General features: G+C 42.0%; 1 protein-coding gene across 1 annotated transcript; it reads left to right on the top strand.

Annotated features, from left to right (window-relative positions):
- Positions 1-3,909: 3,909 nt before the first annotated feature.
- Positions 3,910-15,485, top strand: LOC119253523 (E3 ubiquitin-protein ligase TRIM38-like). Its single transcript, XM_054697939.1, has 8 exons — positions 3,910-4,112; positions 5,209-5,733; positions 6,614-6,709; positions 9,117-9,347; positions 10,595-10,617; positions 10,710-10,822; positions 14,054-14,429; positions 15,362-15,485. The coding sequence occupies exons 2-8, from the start codon at positions 5,326-5,328 to the stop codon at positions 15,483-15,485; spliced, it is 1,371 nt and encodes a 456-aa protein (XP_054553914.1). The 5' UTR covers positions 3,910-4,112; positions 5,209-5,325.
- The last annotated feature ends 2,170 nt before the right edge of the window (positions 15,486-17,655 follow it).

Here is a 17,655-nt window from a genome sequence, read left to right as displayed (position 1 = left end):
TTATGAAATTTCATTGGTCTATATATATATCCTTATGCTAGTACTTCATAGTGTTGATTATTGTAGTGATTTAGTATATGTTGAAATTGCAATTTGTGAGCCCAGCAACTTTGATCTTCTTTTTTCAAGATGGCTTTGGCTATTGTGGATCCCTTGCATTTCCCTCCAGCGCTTATATTTCCAGATGAATTTTAGGATAAAGTTACGAATGTTTGTAAAAAGAAAGCAAACACCAAAAACAATTACAAAAACAGATGAATCTGTACAATCTGGGAAATATTCCCAGCATAGTAAAATTAAATCTAACCGTATCTGAACACAGAATGTCTTTTCCATGTATTTAGGTGAGCTTAATTTATTTCAAAGGTGTTTTGCAGATTTCAACATACCAGTCTTATGCTGTTTTGTTAATTTAATTCCTTAACATTTTACTATTTTTGATGCTATTGTAAATGATAATTTCCTTCTTTTCATCTTCAGATTGTTCATTGCTGGTCTTTACATATACAACTGAATTTTACTTATTGGTCTTATATTCTGCAATCATGTTGAACTCCTTGATTAGTGCTAAAGTTTTTTTGTATGTGGATTTCTTAAAATTTTCAATATACCCAAAGCTACAGCGATAGTGACTAAAGACATGGAAGTGAGGGGTCTTTGTTAAAGCTGATCAATTGTACCCAGATGCAAAGGCTATCATTTCCATTAAGTATTTTACTGACTGTGTTATTGTCCTGTTAACACTGTCAAACAAAGAAGGTGTATTTTGCTAAGTTAGATAAAAATTAAGTTGTCTTTTCTTTATGTGATAGTATTCCCATTAAAAACATCCTCTAGAACTGTCAGTATTTCACTATTTCACTAAAGTATGCCTAAATTTAAGAAAAATGTTCTGAATTACTTTCACTTTGAATAATTTGAATTTATCTTTTTTATTGCTGTTTCTGCACTAAAACATTTTATTTTTTACAGTAAAGCATTTTTAATGAAATGCTTTAGCTATTAGATTTATTTATTTTTTTATTTATTTATTTATTTATTTATTTATTTTTAAATAATGAAGTTTGAGGCCATAGAGCTTCTTCTTCTTCTTCTTCTTCTTCTTCTTCTTTTTTTTTTTTTTAAGATTTATTTATTTATACAAGCACTGGATACAGTCAGAAGGGCTGGAGGGTGAGAGAATTCACCAGAGACAGCGGGGAACAGAACAGGCAGAGTGATGAAATACACTGCTGAGGGGAGCAGTGAGGGCGGCAGAAGAGGTCTTCGCGCCATGTGGGACCCTTGCCCTGCAGCCGGGGACCGGACTGAACCCAACCGGTGCTGCAGAGGCTGAGGGCAGCTTCGCAGCCCAGCTCCAAACCGCTGCTCCACCGGGGAGTCCCAGCTATTAGATTTAAAGCTAGCTATACATATTTATACTTGTTACACTAAAACAATGCAGAGTAATTAACCCTTTGGCTTGGATGCTTTGTGTCCATTAGTTATCATATGTAAGCCTTCAAGATAAGTAAGAAAAAAATTAAGTCACATTGATTCTGAATGGTAACAAATGAGTTTCTCAATATTTTAATGTTAATATTTAAAGTAAGAGGTATATGAGATATTTTTTGATTTTGAGAGATGATGTTTCATGGATTCCAGCTAAATGCAGAAAGAAAATCCTGTTAATTGCCTTTATTGGTTTAGATAATCACCTTTAATATCAGGAATGCATTTAATGTTCAAGCAGTTCAGGTCTGGAACACACACGAAGACCTGTTACACTTATGACAAAACAGAATTTTTCTCTACATTGAGGTCAGTTTTTTTGGATCAAATTTCTAAATTTTTTAAAAAGATATTCAGTATGCAAAATTGTGTTATCTGTAAACCAGTTTTTACTTTTTCTTTCAAATCTGTAAGTCCTTCATTTCCCTTTCTTACTTAATCTCCCTGACTATAGAATCTTCAGTATGGTGTTGACTAATCTTTTACCATGGAGTTTTCATATATGAGCTTTTCATATATGTTCTTTTTTTTTTTCAAGATTTATTTATTTATACAAGCCCTGGGTACAGTCAAAAGTGCGGGAGGGTGAGAAAATTCACCAGAGCCAGAGCAGGGAGCAGAACAGGCAGAAGGACGGAAGAACACTGCTGAGGGGAGCAGCGGGCGGCAGGAGAGGTCTGTGTCCCATGTGGAACCCTTGCCTTATCAGGTGGAAGAAAGTGACCTTGTATTCCTTTTTTGCTGTATGTCTTTTGATGAAAAGATGTTGGATTTTGAGAAATGCTTTTTGTCTATTGAGATGTCATTTGGTCTTGGTTTTATTGATACAGTGTATTTCATTGATTAATTTAGAAATATTGAGCCTCTCTTGCATTCCTGAGATAAATTCAACTTGTTCATGGTCTAGAAACCATTTTCTAATGTCACTGGTTTCAGTTTTAATATTTTGTTGAGTAATTTAGTGCCACTATTAACCAGGGATATTGGTCTCTCGTTTTCTGTGATATATTTAATTATCAGAGTAATAGCGACTTTGTAGAATGAGTTGGAAAGTAATCCCTCTTCTACTCTATAAAAAGCTTGGAAAGATTAGTGCTAGTTCTTTTTTAAACATTTGATAGAATTCACCAGTAAAGACATCTGTCCCTGAGGCATTTCTCTGTGGAAAGGATTAGATTGCTAATTCATACTTTTTAGTTGTCATAGCTTGACATATTTTCTGTTTCTCCTTGGAAATTATTGGTCGTTGGTGTCATTTAAATTATCTATTTTATCTGGGTTATCTAATTTGCTAGCATATAATTAATTACTCATAATTTTTTATGTCTTTTATATCTTAAGGTTGGTAGTAATGTCCCCTTTCATTCCTTAGTTGAGTAATTTGTGCCTTTTCTTATTTTCTTGGTTAGTGTAGCTGAAAGTTTTTTCATTTTGGTTAGTCTAGTCAATAAGCAAGGTTTTATCTTCTGTTCTTTATTTTGTTAATAACTTTACTTCCTTCTACTTGCTTTGGTTTTTAATTAGCTCTTTTTCTAGTTTCATAAGATAGAAGCTTAAGGTCTCCCTGGTGGCACAGGGGTTAAAGTCTCAACACTATCAAGCTATCTCCAGCCACTGCAGCTAGATTTTGATCCCCAGCCAGGGGGCAGACCCACATGGCACAGCAGACCTCTCCTGTCGCTCCCACTTCTCCCCTCAGCAGTGTATTTCTGTAGACCTGCCTGTTCTGTTCCCCACTCTGTCTCCCCACACACACCTCCAGCTTAGACCCCAGTTATGCATGCATGCATGCATAAATAAATAAATCTAAAAAATGGATAGAAGGTTAAGGTATTGAATTGGGATCTTTTTACTTTATTAATGTGGCATTTACATTTGTCAGTCTCCTAGGCACTGCTGTTGCATCACATGAGTGTTGGTGTGTTGGCTTTCATTTTCATTCATCTCAAACTGTTTTCTGCTCTCTAATACAATCTGTGGATTATTTAGGAGTATGCTGTTTAAGTTGCACTTTCGTCTTGTCTTCTGAGAGTCCCATTATACATAACGTGTATATGTAATGGTGCCCCACGTGTCTCTGGAACTCTGTCTCTCTTCATTCATTCTTTTTGTTCTTTTCAAGACAGAGTCTTGGGCTATCACTCTCTCCCTTCTTTCTACTGCCTTAAATCAGGGCATTATTCCTACTGTCTCTCTCGCCCCCTTCTGTAACAAGCTCAGTGGGAAACATGAGTAATGTCACGGTTTCCTTCCCGTGTCCTGGACCCTGACCCTGTGTTACTTTCATTTCCGAGTTTAGCAGTCAGAGTTCACTTCCTTGCTGTGGCTGCAGGAAGTGGCGAGTGCAGAGGCACTGACACGGAGTATGAGGCTGTGCTGAGTGGGCCTGGTAGCGAACGAAGCCAGGCCAAGGTTTGTCTCTGTGTGTGTGTGTGTGTGTGTGTGTGTGTGTGTGTGTGTGAGAGAGAGAGAGAGAGAGAGAGAGAGAGAGAGAGATGGGGTGGCAGTGGGTGAGCCCCTGACACTTTGAAAATGGTCAGGATTTTGCTTTCTAGCTCTTGCCCTGGCTGCTTTCTCTTTCACAGACTCCATGCTGCATCTCAGAAGGTCCAGGGTGTGAGGTGAGTGAAGGTCCTGTGCCCTGGGTGCCAGAGGCGGGAGGCCCTTCTCTTTGAGAGTGCAGAACACCTGGGAGAGAGGAGCCTTATCCTTTGGGAGAAATCACCTCCCTTGGAATAGAATCTCAAGGAGAAGTTCTCTGTGGCTAGAGAAAGCTGTTCTCATTACCGGAGGGAAACAGCCTAATCAGCAACTTCAGTTGAATCCCAGGTCTCAATACAGAGACTGCAAAGGACAGGTCACTGGAGTTTCTTCGGACTGCAGGCTCTGGCCACACAGACCAGCAGTGAGAGAGGTGGGGTCAGGGCTAGTTTGCAGAAGCTGCTGCAGCATGGCCAGAAGGGAGGGTCTTTGCTTCTGGTCTCTTCCCCTCCCTCTCTGCCTGCCAGGTCCACACTGACCTTCTCCTGGGAGACAAGTCCTGGCTTGAAGAAGAGACAGTGGCCTTGGTGGATCTCTGGGGGTCTGCTTCCAGGCCAACCCCCTTTTTTCCAAGTTCTTTCCAGATCTCTTTACCTCAGCACAGAGAGCCTGACGGCACACACTGATTCTTCCTGTTGCCTGGTGGATTTCTGTTACCATCCTGGTAGAACTGCCATGAAATTTTATTAGCTGGTGTGTTTTGTTCTTTGGTGTGGGAATGGGTATAGAGAAAGTGTGGGGTGGGGGGGTTAGTAGAGTCAAATGTGATTGTCTCAGTAGAATCCTTCAAGGATCCACCAATTCCTGAGTGTTATTAACAAAGAGTAAAGTGGCACCAATTGTTCTTGATCCTCATTGGACATGGAAAGAATTTTGCTCTCCCTCACTGAGTTCTCTCTGTGTTGATCCAACTTTTGTGAGTTAAACCTGTCTTGCTTCTGTGTCTCTCTTAATACTTGGTTCAAAAAGACTTTCAGTGATGGAATATTCTAGACTGGGGGCACCAGGTAGCCATAGGCATATCTAGATATTAAGCAATCGGCACAGGTAGTGGGACCGAGAAACTCAATACTCCTTTCAATTTTCATTAATTTAAGTTTTGGCGGCCATATGTGATAGTTATCACAGTGACATGGTATCATGTTCCAAATGCAAATCCATTGCTTTTCTAGACAGATTTCCAGACCTGTGAAGGGACAGAAGCCCAGCTTACTTGTATGTCCTTCACTGTGGAAAATTCTGTCTACTTCATCTCTGCCTCTAACCTGATATTGGAGCTTTTCAAGAAGGGCCATGGCCTCAGCCACAGCTACCCAGAAGATGAGGGAGGAAGCCACGTGCTCCATCTGCTTGGAGCTCATGATGGAGCCCGTGAGCATCAACTGTGGGCACAGCTTCTGCCGCCAGTGCATAGAAAGCATCCTTGAGAACCCACGAGTGACATCATCCCCAAGGGAGTCCCAATGTCCCCTGTGCCGGGCACCATTTCAAAGGGAGAGTCTCCGATCCATCAAGCAGCTGGAAAACCTCATTCAGACTGTTAGGGAGATAGACAGTGAGAGGCAATGTGATGAACATGGGGAGAAGCTCCGCCTGTTCTGTGAGGACGATGGGCAGCTCATCTGCTGGCTCTGTGAGCGCTCCCCCCAGCACAGAGGACACAGCACGGCTCTTGTGGACGACGCAGGCCCAGAATACAAGGTGAGTGGGCAGGATGAGGGCTTGAGCAAGTACTTGCTCTCGTGTTGAACTCGCAGGCCTGAGGTTTTTTACTCTGAAACCAGAGATTATGATCTTGAAACAAGACTTTCATCATGTCATTTTTCTGACAAATGGCTTACAATGATCCCCCAAGAAATAAATCATAACCATCCTGACATTTAGTGGATGTTCAAATTGCTGTAATGATCCCCTGCTGTAGAATACAGTGTGCCCAATCCACACCAGCCTGTTTTAACTTCACATGTTTGTATAATTGGAGAAACCACAATGTGTGGGGCCATGTGACAGAATCTGAAAACATGGACAGATACACCACCTTTTAGGGATCTTGCAGTCAGTAGGGTAAAGGAATCAGCAAAACAAGAATGCTGGTGTCCCCTTGATTTGGGTGGTGAGTAGGGCCCAGTTTTTGCTCAATGATATATGGGAGAGCATCTGGAAGACTTATATAGAAGCTTGGAGACAGTTCTCATGTAGATGGTTATTATCTTGTTCCTTGTGTAGCATTTCCCTGGCAGAACTGTGGTTTTAGGTCAAGTGACTCTGGGTCATCAGCTGAGCTGGGAATCACAACTCAGCCACCTACCAGCGATGGCCGCTGGTACATGTTACTTAACCCCTTCCTAAACCTCAAATTCTACAGCACAGAAATGACAGTACAAATCCTCCCAACTGGGCAGGTTTACCACGGGATCAGATATGTTACTGCACAGACAGTCTCTGGGTGTTTGTTCTGTAAGTGCAAGGATTCAACAATATTTAATATTATTGTAATAGTGATGGAGGGTGGGGATTCCACGTAGGAGCCTATTAAAGATTTCTCAAGTTGACTATATTTTTTTCACCCAAAATTGATCAGGGAAAGCTCCAGAAAGTTGTAAAATTCCTGCGGTTTTTAGAAGCCCGATGTCAGGGTGCGAAGTTGACCATAACAGCACAAATAAGCAAGTGGGAGGTAAGAATTTGAGTTGATTTATCTCATACGATTTTCCATCCTAGAGCTTAGACAGAGGGGATGGTTGGGCAAATCACAATAATGGCTTATTCTCACTAAACCAGAAAAAGAAGGGAAATGCCAGAGAGGATCCCTCTTTGTTTCTCTTTCCCTAGTGTCTATGTCTATGTGTGTTTATCTTCCATTTTTTCAACTCAGAATAATTGACTAGGATGCCCAATAGGTTAGTCTAGAGAAGAAGAATTTTTATCTTTTTCCAATGGTACCATTTTAGACTGGGTTTCAAGTTGTAAATACCTTGAAGTTTACTTTTTTTTAAAAAAAGATTGAATTATTTATTTATGCAAGCACTGGGTATAGTCAGAAGCGTGGGAGGGTGAGAGAATTCACCAGAGCCAGAGCGGGGAACAGAACAGGCAGATGTACTGAAATACACTGCTGAAGGGAGCAGCGGTGGCAAGAGAGGTCTGCACACCATGTGGGACCCTCGCCGGTGGCCGGGGATTGAACTGGCACTGCAGAGGCTGCGGGCAGCTTCGCAGCCCAGGGCACAACCACTGCGCCACCAGGGGAGGCCCTGAAGTTTCCTTTTTTATACAACTTGCTGGTGGACTACCATATCGCATACAACACGTAACCATATCACACTGGCACACTTAGCACAGTGCAGGGTCTGGCATTCAAATTTTCAAGTTCTAAAACTATCCTTTGTGAGCACTGAAAAAGGGTCACTCCAGGTGAGATTATGCTACTCAACTCATGAGGTTGGTGATGAGGATGGAGCTGCAGCAAGATCATACGCAGATCCACTGCAGACTGTGGGTCTCTAAGTCTGTTTCCGTACCTGAGCAGGATCAGAGCCCACACCTTCATGGACAAACTGATGGAATCCATCACTTTACAGTTAATTCTGCAGACCAGTGAGTCATTCTGCCTCTCCCAGGGCTCTCTTCCAGCCTCTGTCCTGATCTTTTGTGTGTGGATGTTAAACTTGAGCTTTCAAAGGACAGCCATACTTCCCTCATTTCTTGGATCTCAGGTAGTGAAGGGACTTCCATTGTTGCAAACATTTAGAGAAACCATGTCAATGCAACAGTTTGAGGTGTCCCTCACAAAATTTCCATTTCATCCTAATCAATGACCCTTTCCCACAACATCACAATCGTAAAATACTGCATGAATTTAGAAAGCACCAAAGGAAATTGCTCCTCTCTGTCTCCCAAATGAAAAGTGGGTCCCACAAGAGAGATCTCTTGGTTCCTGTCAGTCTTACACATAAGGATGTTTCTGGTGTCTCTCACTGAAACTTGCTGCCTCGACCTCTCTCTGCTGAGTGCCATGTTGTCATAATGTCCAGTCGTGGTTATGTTCATTACAAGTTTTGCTTGACAAAAATTGCTCAGGGACAGATATTCTTTCTTATATTCCAAATGAAAACTCAGCATCTGACCTCGGCCCTAGTTTCATAATGACTATTGCAAGCATTCAGTACTTCCTTCTCTTGTGTTGTGGCTAAAGATGGAAAATAATCACACAACTAGAGCTTGACGACAGTCCCTCCCACACCTACTGCCTGTGCCAGGTATGACTGAGCAGGAACGTGGGACATTTTCCCACCGCAAGTGCTCATGGGAAAACAATGTCACAATAGCTAAGTAAATTCTTTTTTTTGTGTGTGTGTTTTATTTTTTTTTTTTTTTTAAATTTTTTTTTTTTTTTTAAACATTTATTTATTTATTTATTTATACAAGCACTGGGTACAGTCAGAAGCGTGGGAGGGTGAGAGAATTCACCAGAGCCAGAGCGGGGAGCAGAGCAGGCAGAAGGACCAAAGTACACTGCTGAGGGGAGCAGCGGGCGGCAGGAGAGGTCTGCGCGCCATGTGGGACCCTCCTTCGGTAACCGGGATCAACCGGCGCTGCAGAGGCTGCAGTCAGCTTCGCAACCCAGCGCACAACCGTTGTGCCACCGGGAGGCCCTATGTGTGTGTGTTTTAAAATAAACATAAAATTTATACTTTACATTAACTACTTTCTCATTGTTGTCCAGTCATGGCCACTTTCCCTCTGCAGAGTTGTGAGATCCTTCTAGCCTGAAATCTCGCCCCACTAAGCAATAACTCCCCACTGCCCACTCCTTGTAACTGGAACCATCATTCTTCTTTCTGTGTCTAAATTTGATTAGGCTCCTTCTATAAGGATAATCATAAAATTATCCTCCTTTTGTTTCTGACTGACTTCACTGATCATGTCCTCGACAATCACCAACATTGTAGCATATATCAGAATTTCTCCCCTTCTCAGATTTCAATAGCTTTCCATGATATGTATGTACCATGTCTGTTCTCATTTCATTTAAATGACATTTGGTTTATTTCTAGATTTTGAGCACACTTTCTTGCTTCTAGGAGAAGATGGAGCTTCAGAGACAAAAAATCCAGTCTGATTTCAAGAATCTCTACAAGTTTCTCCGTGAAGAGGAAAAGGCATTTCTGTGGAGACTGGAGAAGGAAAAAGAACAGACTCTGAGGAGTCTGCAGGATGATAAAGCCAGTCTGGAAAAGCAGAGCCTTGAAATCAAGAACCGCATCCTGGAATTAGAGAAGAAATGTCAGCTGTCAGCCCAGGATTTGCTGCAGGTGAGGCTGTGCAGGGGCAGATGTCCAGGAGGTGTCTGTTGCTGAGCCCCTGAGAGCAGCCCCCGGAGGTAGCGGGAGATGAGCAAGGCCTACCTGTTCACTACAGGGTGATACATTGCTGTGGGGAACATAAAGTAGTGTTTCTTTTAAGTACACATCAGTATCTGCAAGGTGGCTTCCAGTAATCTATAGGGTGCCTTTATGTGAATCAAAAGTAGGCTCCTATTGGGCATATATGATGGGTTCCTGTCCACTGGAACCATGGAATTATTTTTACTACCCTCTCCTGTCCCATGGGCACAGAACCTTGTCAGACTGTCTCCTGAAACACTCCACGTGACTGTGGGTATAAAAGTGGGGCAGCAAAAACGTATGCTAAATTTCTTTGTTTACTTATAGATCACATGTTCCAGGAGCTCTCCATGGCCTTCTTTCAGCTGTAGGAGAGATACAGTCCATTAAGAAAATGCCTGGAGGGCCTCCCCCGTGGCACAGTGGTTGAGCGCTGGGTTGCGAAGCTGCCCATAGCCTCTGCAGCGCCAGTTTGATCCCCGACTGCTCCCCGGCCACTGGAGGAGGGTCCCACATGGCGCGCAGACCTCTCCTGCCGCCCGCTGCTCCCCTCAGCAGTGTACTTTGGTCCTTCTGCCTGCTCTGCTCCCCACTCTGGCTCTGGTGAATTCTCTCACCCTCCCGCGCTTCTGACTGTACCCAGTGCTTGTATAAATAAATAAATAAATAAATAAAGATAAATCTTTAAAAAAAAAAAAAAGAAAATGCCTGGAGCAGTTTTCTAGCTCCCACTTGGAGCTGTGGTTAAACTGTGAGGCTGAGAATGTCACAGTCCTGCTCCGCTAACATGGGGCTCCTGCTGCCACCACCTTAGTGTCTCATCGCAGCAGCTCTGCGTGGGCTTCCCACTGAGGACCAGAAGCAAGCTCTAATATGGAGTCCTCTGAATGAAATTAGTCTCTGAAAGCAGGTCTTGCCAGAGGCACATAGGAAGTTCCTAGCCGTTCTCTCCCAGCAGTCCACAGGCTGATGTGATCACAGGCAACAGCAAGAAAGTTAACAGCATCACAGGGTGATAAACTTAATGCCATGCTGCCCATCCTAGGGCACTGGATGGGTATCTTACCTGGGATGTCTAAGCCTGGGTCACTCTCTTCACATCTTTGGAAGGAGTGTTTATAAAGGTAGCCCCATGTGCCAAGCCCAAGCTCATGTTTGTCTTTGTTTGTCCCTAGGATGTGAAAAACACCTTGAATAGGTAAGTGCTGTACGAGTATAGTGAGGAAGAGGTGGGAGTAAGTAAAGCTTCATGGAATGTCCACCAAAGTCTCTGTCTTCTGTTGATTCTAGGAGTTCAGGTGTGACGCTGGATTTACCAGAGGCCATCTCTATGGAGCCTAACACTGTGTGCAATGTTTCTGAGCTTTACTTAAATGTGAAGAAAATGTTAAAGAGCTACCAAGGTATGGAAAGCATGGGGATCCCCTAAATACTAAGGATGAAGACCAGTGTCAGATATATAATGTTTATTGCTAATAGTGCAGTCAAGTCTGAGAATAATGGAAGAGAGGTAGGTGAGGATACTTGGCTGAGATGCAGATATTTTTAGGGCCTTGACCCAGCCAGCATGGTGAATGTTAGAATCATAAGGAAAACCATGTTTTATCAATTGCAAATCTGGTTTCCTCCCCATAATCTCTTAATCAGTGCTTGCTGTATTTCCATCACCTCTTTTTTTTTTTAAAGCTTTATTTATTTATTTATTTATTTATTTATTTATTTATTTATTTATATAAGCACTGGGTACAGTCAGAAGCGCGGGAGGGTGAGAGATTTCACCAGAGCCAGAGCGGGGAGCAGAACAGGCAGAAGGACTGAAGTACACTTCTGAGGGGAGCAGCGGGTGGCAGGAGAGGTCTGTGCGCCATGCGGGACCCTTCTCCAATGGCCGGGGAGCAGCTGGGGATCGAACCAGCGCTGCAGAGGCTGCGGGCAGCTTCGCAACCCAGCGCTCAACCGCTGCACCACCAGGCCCTATTTCCATCACCTCTATCCACAGTTACAAAATTCAAATGCTTTGACAAATAAATACTTTCCATAATTCACTTTTTCACAAATCAAATCTAATTGGACATGATTTGGTGACTTCTAGTTATCTACTGCTACAAAAATATTTAGTGGCTTGAAGCAAAAACCACATTTTATCTTTTAGTATCGTTTATCATAAATCTGGGCCCAGCTCAGGTGGGGTCCCACAGTTATGGGCTCGCCTGGTGCTTCAATTGGGGAATAATCTTCCAGTTGGTGTCAGATTTCATTTCTTCATGGTTACAGAATTTAGGTCCTGACTTCTTACCAGCTGTTGTCTAGAAGTGCCCTCAGCTTCTGGAAGTCACTGCGCATCACTTTGCCCATGGGCCTCCCAACTTGGCCAATTGTTTTTTCCAAGGGAGCTCAGTAGAGAGAGTCTCTCAAGTAAGGCAGCTAATAAGATGGAGTCACATAGTGAAATATAACCATGGGGTCACATTCTGTTATTTTTGCCAGTGGCCAGAGGTGATTGATCAGAGGCAGTTCTCAAGTTAAGCCCAAAGTCAAATGGATTTTACAACGTGAAAATGAGGCGGCAGAGAACATGCAAGCTGTTCTTAAGTCCTCCTTCCACTGTGACCAGACCTAAATTTCCCTCATGTGACTCTATTTAGCATCTTTGTTAAGCCTTCTTGCTACAGGAAGTGTTGATGAATTTGCTACAGGGACAAGGCTGCTGTAGCCCCTGCTGAGGGTGGGCACATCATTTAGAGTGTGTTATTATTCTGTCTTTGTGATGTGAAAAATAATATGAAATTTAATATTTGGCCCCAGGGTTTTTGGATAAAGGATTGTGGAACATAGAGATTCCCCCAAGTTTGTATAAACCTAACTATCAAAAAAGTATCTCTGAATTTGACTCTATGAAGATGCAATTTTTAAAAATCTATATTCATTCCAATTTTGCCTTCTCTTTTACTCCTCGGATGAAACCTGTGAGATGTATGTCTATTTCTTTAAATCTTTTCAAAGCAGTGACTTTCGTTCCTCTCTGGTTGTATTTTCTTATTTCATTGATTATTGTTTAATTTGTATTTTTTCTTATTAAAATTTTTTCATTTTGTTTCTCTGTTGTTTTACTAATTTAAGTTTCATAGGTAGTGTAGTAGCTTTTAGATGTAAATGTTCTAAATTTTCCTGAAAATTCACCCTTAGTTTCATTATGTAATTTTTTAAATGTAGCTTTTTATTATTGTTCAATTGTGTGTATATATATATATATATTCATATTATGATATAGAAACATTTTTATTTCCTAAATTGTTCTATTACTCATTTCTAACCTAATTGTTGTATATTCATAAGCCCTGGAGTGAACTCTTACTCTACTTTTTTCCATCGACTGAAGCAAATTAGTCAAAGAGAAGGGAGCCTGGTTAATGTGTCCACAGGGGTCAGCCTTCCTGGAAACAGAGCAGTGGGGACAAGGTTGGGAGTGATCTAAGGGGGGTAAAGAGAGCCCCCAGGGCAGGAAGTGTCCCTGCATAGTTGGTTTCTCTTACTGCTGCAGTCCAGATGATCAGTGTTTAATCCAGTAACACAGCGGGTGGTTAACTCTGTTGCTAGAATTTCATTACCTCTATTCATTTTTAATATTGCACTGCTGGATACTATCACATATGTTTATCATGGCTTCTATTTTACTTGACTCTAGTCAGATAATTGTCATGTGTATTAGTATTCAGTTGATTTCCTTACGCTACTCCCTAGGGAACATTATATGAAGCAAGACTGAAGAGCTCACACTTACAGCCATGGCGATAGCTGTGTCCTGAGACCTGGGGAAATCCTGGGACCTCAGTAACAAGCTATGACATTTGTTGTGTTATTTTGCTTTCTGATCCCTGGTGTGGGTGCTTGTTAGTGAACACGGGAAGGGCTTGTCTGCTGTAATCTCCACGATTCCTCATTATCCTGCCTGGGAGAGCAAGGGCTTTGGGGAGGACAGTGTCTGTGTCCACTCTGGGTAATTCTGGTTCTTGGATTCTCTGAGAGATGAAGATGGTTATGGTGATGAAGTTGATGATACGGGGATATTTATTTATTTATTTATTTATTTATTTATTTATTTTAAAGATTTATTTTATTTATACAAGAGCCAGGGACAGTCCAGATGCGCGGAAGGGTAAGAGGATTCACCAGAGACAGAGTGGGGGAACAGAACAGGCATACTGACGAAATACACTGCTGAGGGGAGCAGCGGGTGAGACAGGAGAGGGCTGCCTCACCATGTGGGATTCTCACCAGCCGGCCGGGATTGAACCCGCGCTGCAGAGGCTGTGGACAGCTTCACAGTGCTGTGCTCAACCGCCTGCACCACCAGGGAGGCCCGAGGATATTTATTTTTATTATGACTTACTGGTTAATATATTCCAAGTCCTATTCCAAGAACTGAGCATATATTAATACACTCAGATATCCTTGTCACCATTCTTTCTGACAGATGTGATTTCTACTTTATTTTTAAGAAGCTGAGGCTCAGAGAAGGACTCAGAGTTAGTAGAGAACAAAGTTTGCATTTAATCACAGGCTGATTAAATTTAAGGTAAATTGTTGTCAGCATGAAAATGTCTTTTTTGATTTTTGTTTGTTTTATTTTGCAGTCAGCGTGACCCTGGATCCAGACACAGCTCATGAAGACCTTGTTGTGTCTGAGAATCGGAGACAAGTGACTCGTACAGGCCCCCAGACGAAGGGTAACACTTCTGGGAGATTTAGTGTCTTCCGCTGTGTCCTGGGCTGTGAGGGCTTCACCATAGGAAGATATTACTTTGAAGTGGATGTAGGAGAAGGAACTGGGTGCGATTTAGGAGTTTGCCTGCAAAATGTGCCAAGAGGTCTTCTCATGAGGCTGAAGCCTGAATCTGGATTCTGGGCCATCAGGATATGCAAAATAAATGGGTACATGGCCCTTACCTCTCCACCAACCATCACTTCCTCTGAGCGAGCAGCCTCGGGTTGTGGGAGTTTTTCTGGATTGTGTGGCCGGACTTGTCTCTTTTTACAACATGGCAACTGGCTCCCACATCTTCACCTTCCCAAAGGCCTCATTCTCTGAACTCTCCGACCCTTTTTCCGGGTTTATCAGCCATCTCCTTTATTCCTGCCTCCACCAGATGAGTAAAGAAAGGAATAAATAAAGTCTTCTTTGTTTAGCCATCATCATAGGGAATATAATAAAAATCCTGTGAAGTCAGAAATTTCATCTTTTTTTTTTTTTCACTGTTATTTCCTGTACCTAGAATAGTGCTGATCTCTCAGTGAGTACTCATAAATCTGCATTGAATGAATGGGTATAAGAACTAAAAATGCTATAGATGATCAGCCTTCCCTGGGGAAAAACAAGATAATAGCACTGATCATCCATCCTCCTCTCCAGTCCTCTTCAGTGGGTCATATCTCTGATTTCCAAAGGGCCTGTCTGAGCAGCAGAGGTCTGGAGGGCTGAGTGCTCCCATTTTGTTTGAGACCATCTGAAGTCACGTGTGGGGAGGAGAAGCTGCAGTTGTCTCTATCAGCTGCATAAAAGAGCAAGAACATCAAAATAGCAGTGACTCTCACAACCTCTAATGGGTTAACCACTGATAGATAATCTTAGCTATAGTCCTGGATGACTTAAGTGCTGATACCTGCCAACCTAATGATTCCAGGTGAGTGATAACCAAGTAAAGTATTATTGAAGATTTACAATGGTTTAGAGTGAGAGGCTTCAAGTGGGGAGGACATGAAGAGTAAGAATGAATTTTCATGGGGTCTCCGTACTGGAAAAGAAGTTGATTTATTCCAGACTGTGATAGTGCTGGGTATCTTGATATAATTTAAAATCTCAAATGATGTGTTCATTGCTGGCAGGATTGTTGACAGACCTCATTAGGATTCCGATCTGATCAAACGCCTTTGCCGATTCACAGCTGCATCTTTGTCACACCTAAATTATCCGACCTGAGTTGCCTGAGACAGCACCACGCTGTCGTCAGCCTGATCTCAGGCAGCATTAATGATGACCACAAAGTCACCAAACTAAATGTTTGTTGACACTGAAATCTTCTGACACCCTCTCACGAGGAAGGGGAAATGAAGTAAGAGTTGCTTTTGGATGTTAGAAGCATGGCTGGATCTCTTACCTCAACCCAGAGGAAGACACAGAACAGCTCCAGGTATCTCTGATACTCCCAGCATGGAAGGTCACCAGTCATGCTGATAGAGCCTGGGGTATAACCGTTGATAGGAAGTAAAGCGTTGAAGAATAGGCTTATGAATTCTACTGAGTGGAAGGCAATTGAGAAAACCAGATTTAGAAAAGCTCCTCCTGCTGCCAAATTGGGACATATTTGTATACTGTCCCTCATCCCCTCCCAACCAGGAAACACAGAAGTTACCACCAGAGAATGTAGACCCTTGTCTATACGCAGGGTTCTACAAAACAAACCTGACTAAAACTGTTGTCTGCCATTATTTTCCCCATGTATTTGCCTCCCCATAATTTCCCATTTACAAAGTCATTTTCCTCTGTTGTCAGTTATAAAACACCAAGAACAAAAGAAACTATTGTTCCTTAGTTAAGATTCTATTAGCCCAAGCTGTAACTGCCCCTTTGAGCTACTCATGTGAAATCTCCATGTGAATGTAGAAGGCATGTGTGTTCAGGAAAATCGCCACTTCTTTATTCTCTCACTACCCCACACACACTTCAGAAGAACTTAGAAACATTGTTTGACCGCTGGTCACAATGTGAACCTTTTAAAAGAACCCTTGGAAACATGAAGTCTAAGAGAAATTGCAGCCACCATTGGACACACTGGCCACTGGCCTGCAGGAGCTGCAGACGAGGGCGTGAGGGTCAGGGCTCTGGACAGAGAGGCACAGGAAAGCTGATGTAAAAGTAAAAGAATCACTGAAATCTGTGATAAAATTTATCACAGAAAAATAGAAGTGAGAAAAAGGAAATTAGAAGAATAAAATGCCTTCAGTGAGTTTGTAGCTGATGACAAATTATTCTAATGATTGGGGATAACTCAATACCAATTTTATTAGAATAGTGGAATGACATTTCAAGACAAACAACTCAGGTGGGTAATTCTTTTCAAGAAATTTCATTATATCAATGCAGCTTCTGGACAATATAGAGGTTACTTTCCATAATGCAGTAAACTTTTGACTCTTGGAAAAATACTAACATTCTCTTCTATGTGTTTAATCATTATGCGCATGTAATTTCAAATGTAGATTTCCTTTTGGGGTGAACAAGTATGTATTTCCTTTAGTCCATCAGTGTATCAATGTAAATCCATGCAGTGAACTCGAAAAAAATCTTGCATTGTTTTGCACGATATTTTGGAAAGGAGGGAATTTTCAGGTCTCTCATGTTGAATGAAAAAATGGTTGAATCTGAATGGAGGGAATGAGAACTGTTGAAAGGAGGATTCTTAGGTAGGAGAAAAACTGCCTCAGGGTACATCAAACTCACAAGAATTTTTACCTCCTAAAAGATTAAAGCCAACGAGACCTTTCACAGACTTATCAAAGTCCAAGCATTTATAACTGCAAAAGTTTAAAATGTTTACTGATGCAAGCAAACCCCCAAGATTGTCATTGTACTTCATTTTAGGACAAATGGGCACTTTCTACACAGCAACAGCAAATCACTCAGATGTCAGGATTTTTTCCTAATAAGAACTGAAGATTTGAGGTTGTTTTACTTGTGAAAATTAATCATGGAAATAAAATAGATTAAGTAGTTCTCAGTGGTCATGTCTTCATATTAATTAAGCTCATATAAATGTGACAGTGAAACTTGTGGAAAGAAAATGAAGTCAATTGCAGAGTCAGGTAAAGGGTCTAGATTTTCTTTTTTTAATTTAATTTTTAAATTTTAAACGTTTGTTTTCTTTCATTGTTCATTTTTGTAAAATATTTGATTTCTCAGGTGTAATCCTCATAATTCTTCCACCATCACATCACCCTGGGAACCATCACCATAGTTCATTATGCTCCTCTCTCCTTTTTTTTTAATTAATTAATTTATTTATACAAGCACTGGGTACAGTCAGAAGCATGGGAGGGTAAGAGAATTCACCAGAGCCAGAGGGGAGAGCAGAGCAGGCGGAAGGACCGAAGTACACTGCTGAGGGGAGCAGCGGGCGGCAGGAGAGGTCTGCGCGCCATGTGGGTCCTCTCCCGGTCGAACTGGCGCTGCAGAGGCTGT

The sequence above is a fragment of the Talpa occidentalis genome, unplaced genomic scaffold (genome assembly GCF_014898055.3).
Source record: "Talpa occidentalis isolate TD23 unplaced genomic scaffold, MPIMG_talOcc4v2.1 talOcc4.2, whole genome shotgun sequence".
NCBI classification, from domain to species: domain Eukaryota; kingdom Metazoa; phylum Chordata; class Mammalia; order Eulipotyphla; family Talpidae; genus Talpa; species Talpa occidentalis.
This window is presented reverse-complemented; position numbering and strand designations above follow the sequence as displayed.

Bases quoted from the DNA above. Each gene is read 5' to 3' on its own strand.
- LOC119253523 (XM_054697939.1), top strand. From the start codon at position 5,326: ATGGCCTCAGCCACAGCTACCCAGAAGATGAGGGAGGAAGCCACGTGC. The intron at 6,710-9,116 runs GTAAGAATTTGA...TCTTGCTTCTAG, and splicing joins CACAAATAAGCAAGTGGGAG to GAGAAGATGGAGCTTCAGAG. The intron at 14,430-15,361 runs GTGTGGCCGGAC...GCCGATTCACAG, and splicing joins TGTGGGAGTTTTTCTGGATT to CTGCATCTTTGTCACACCTA.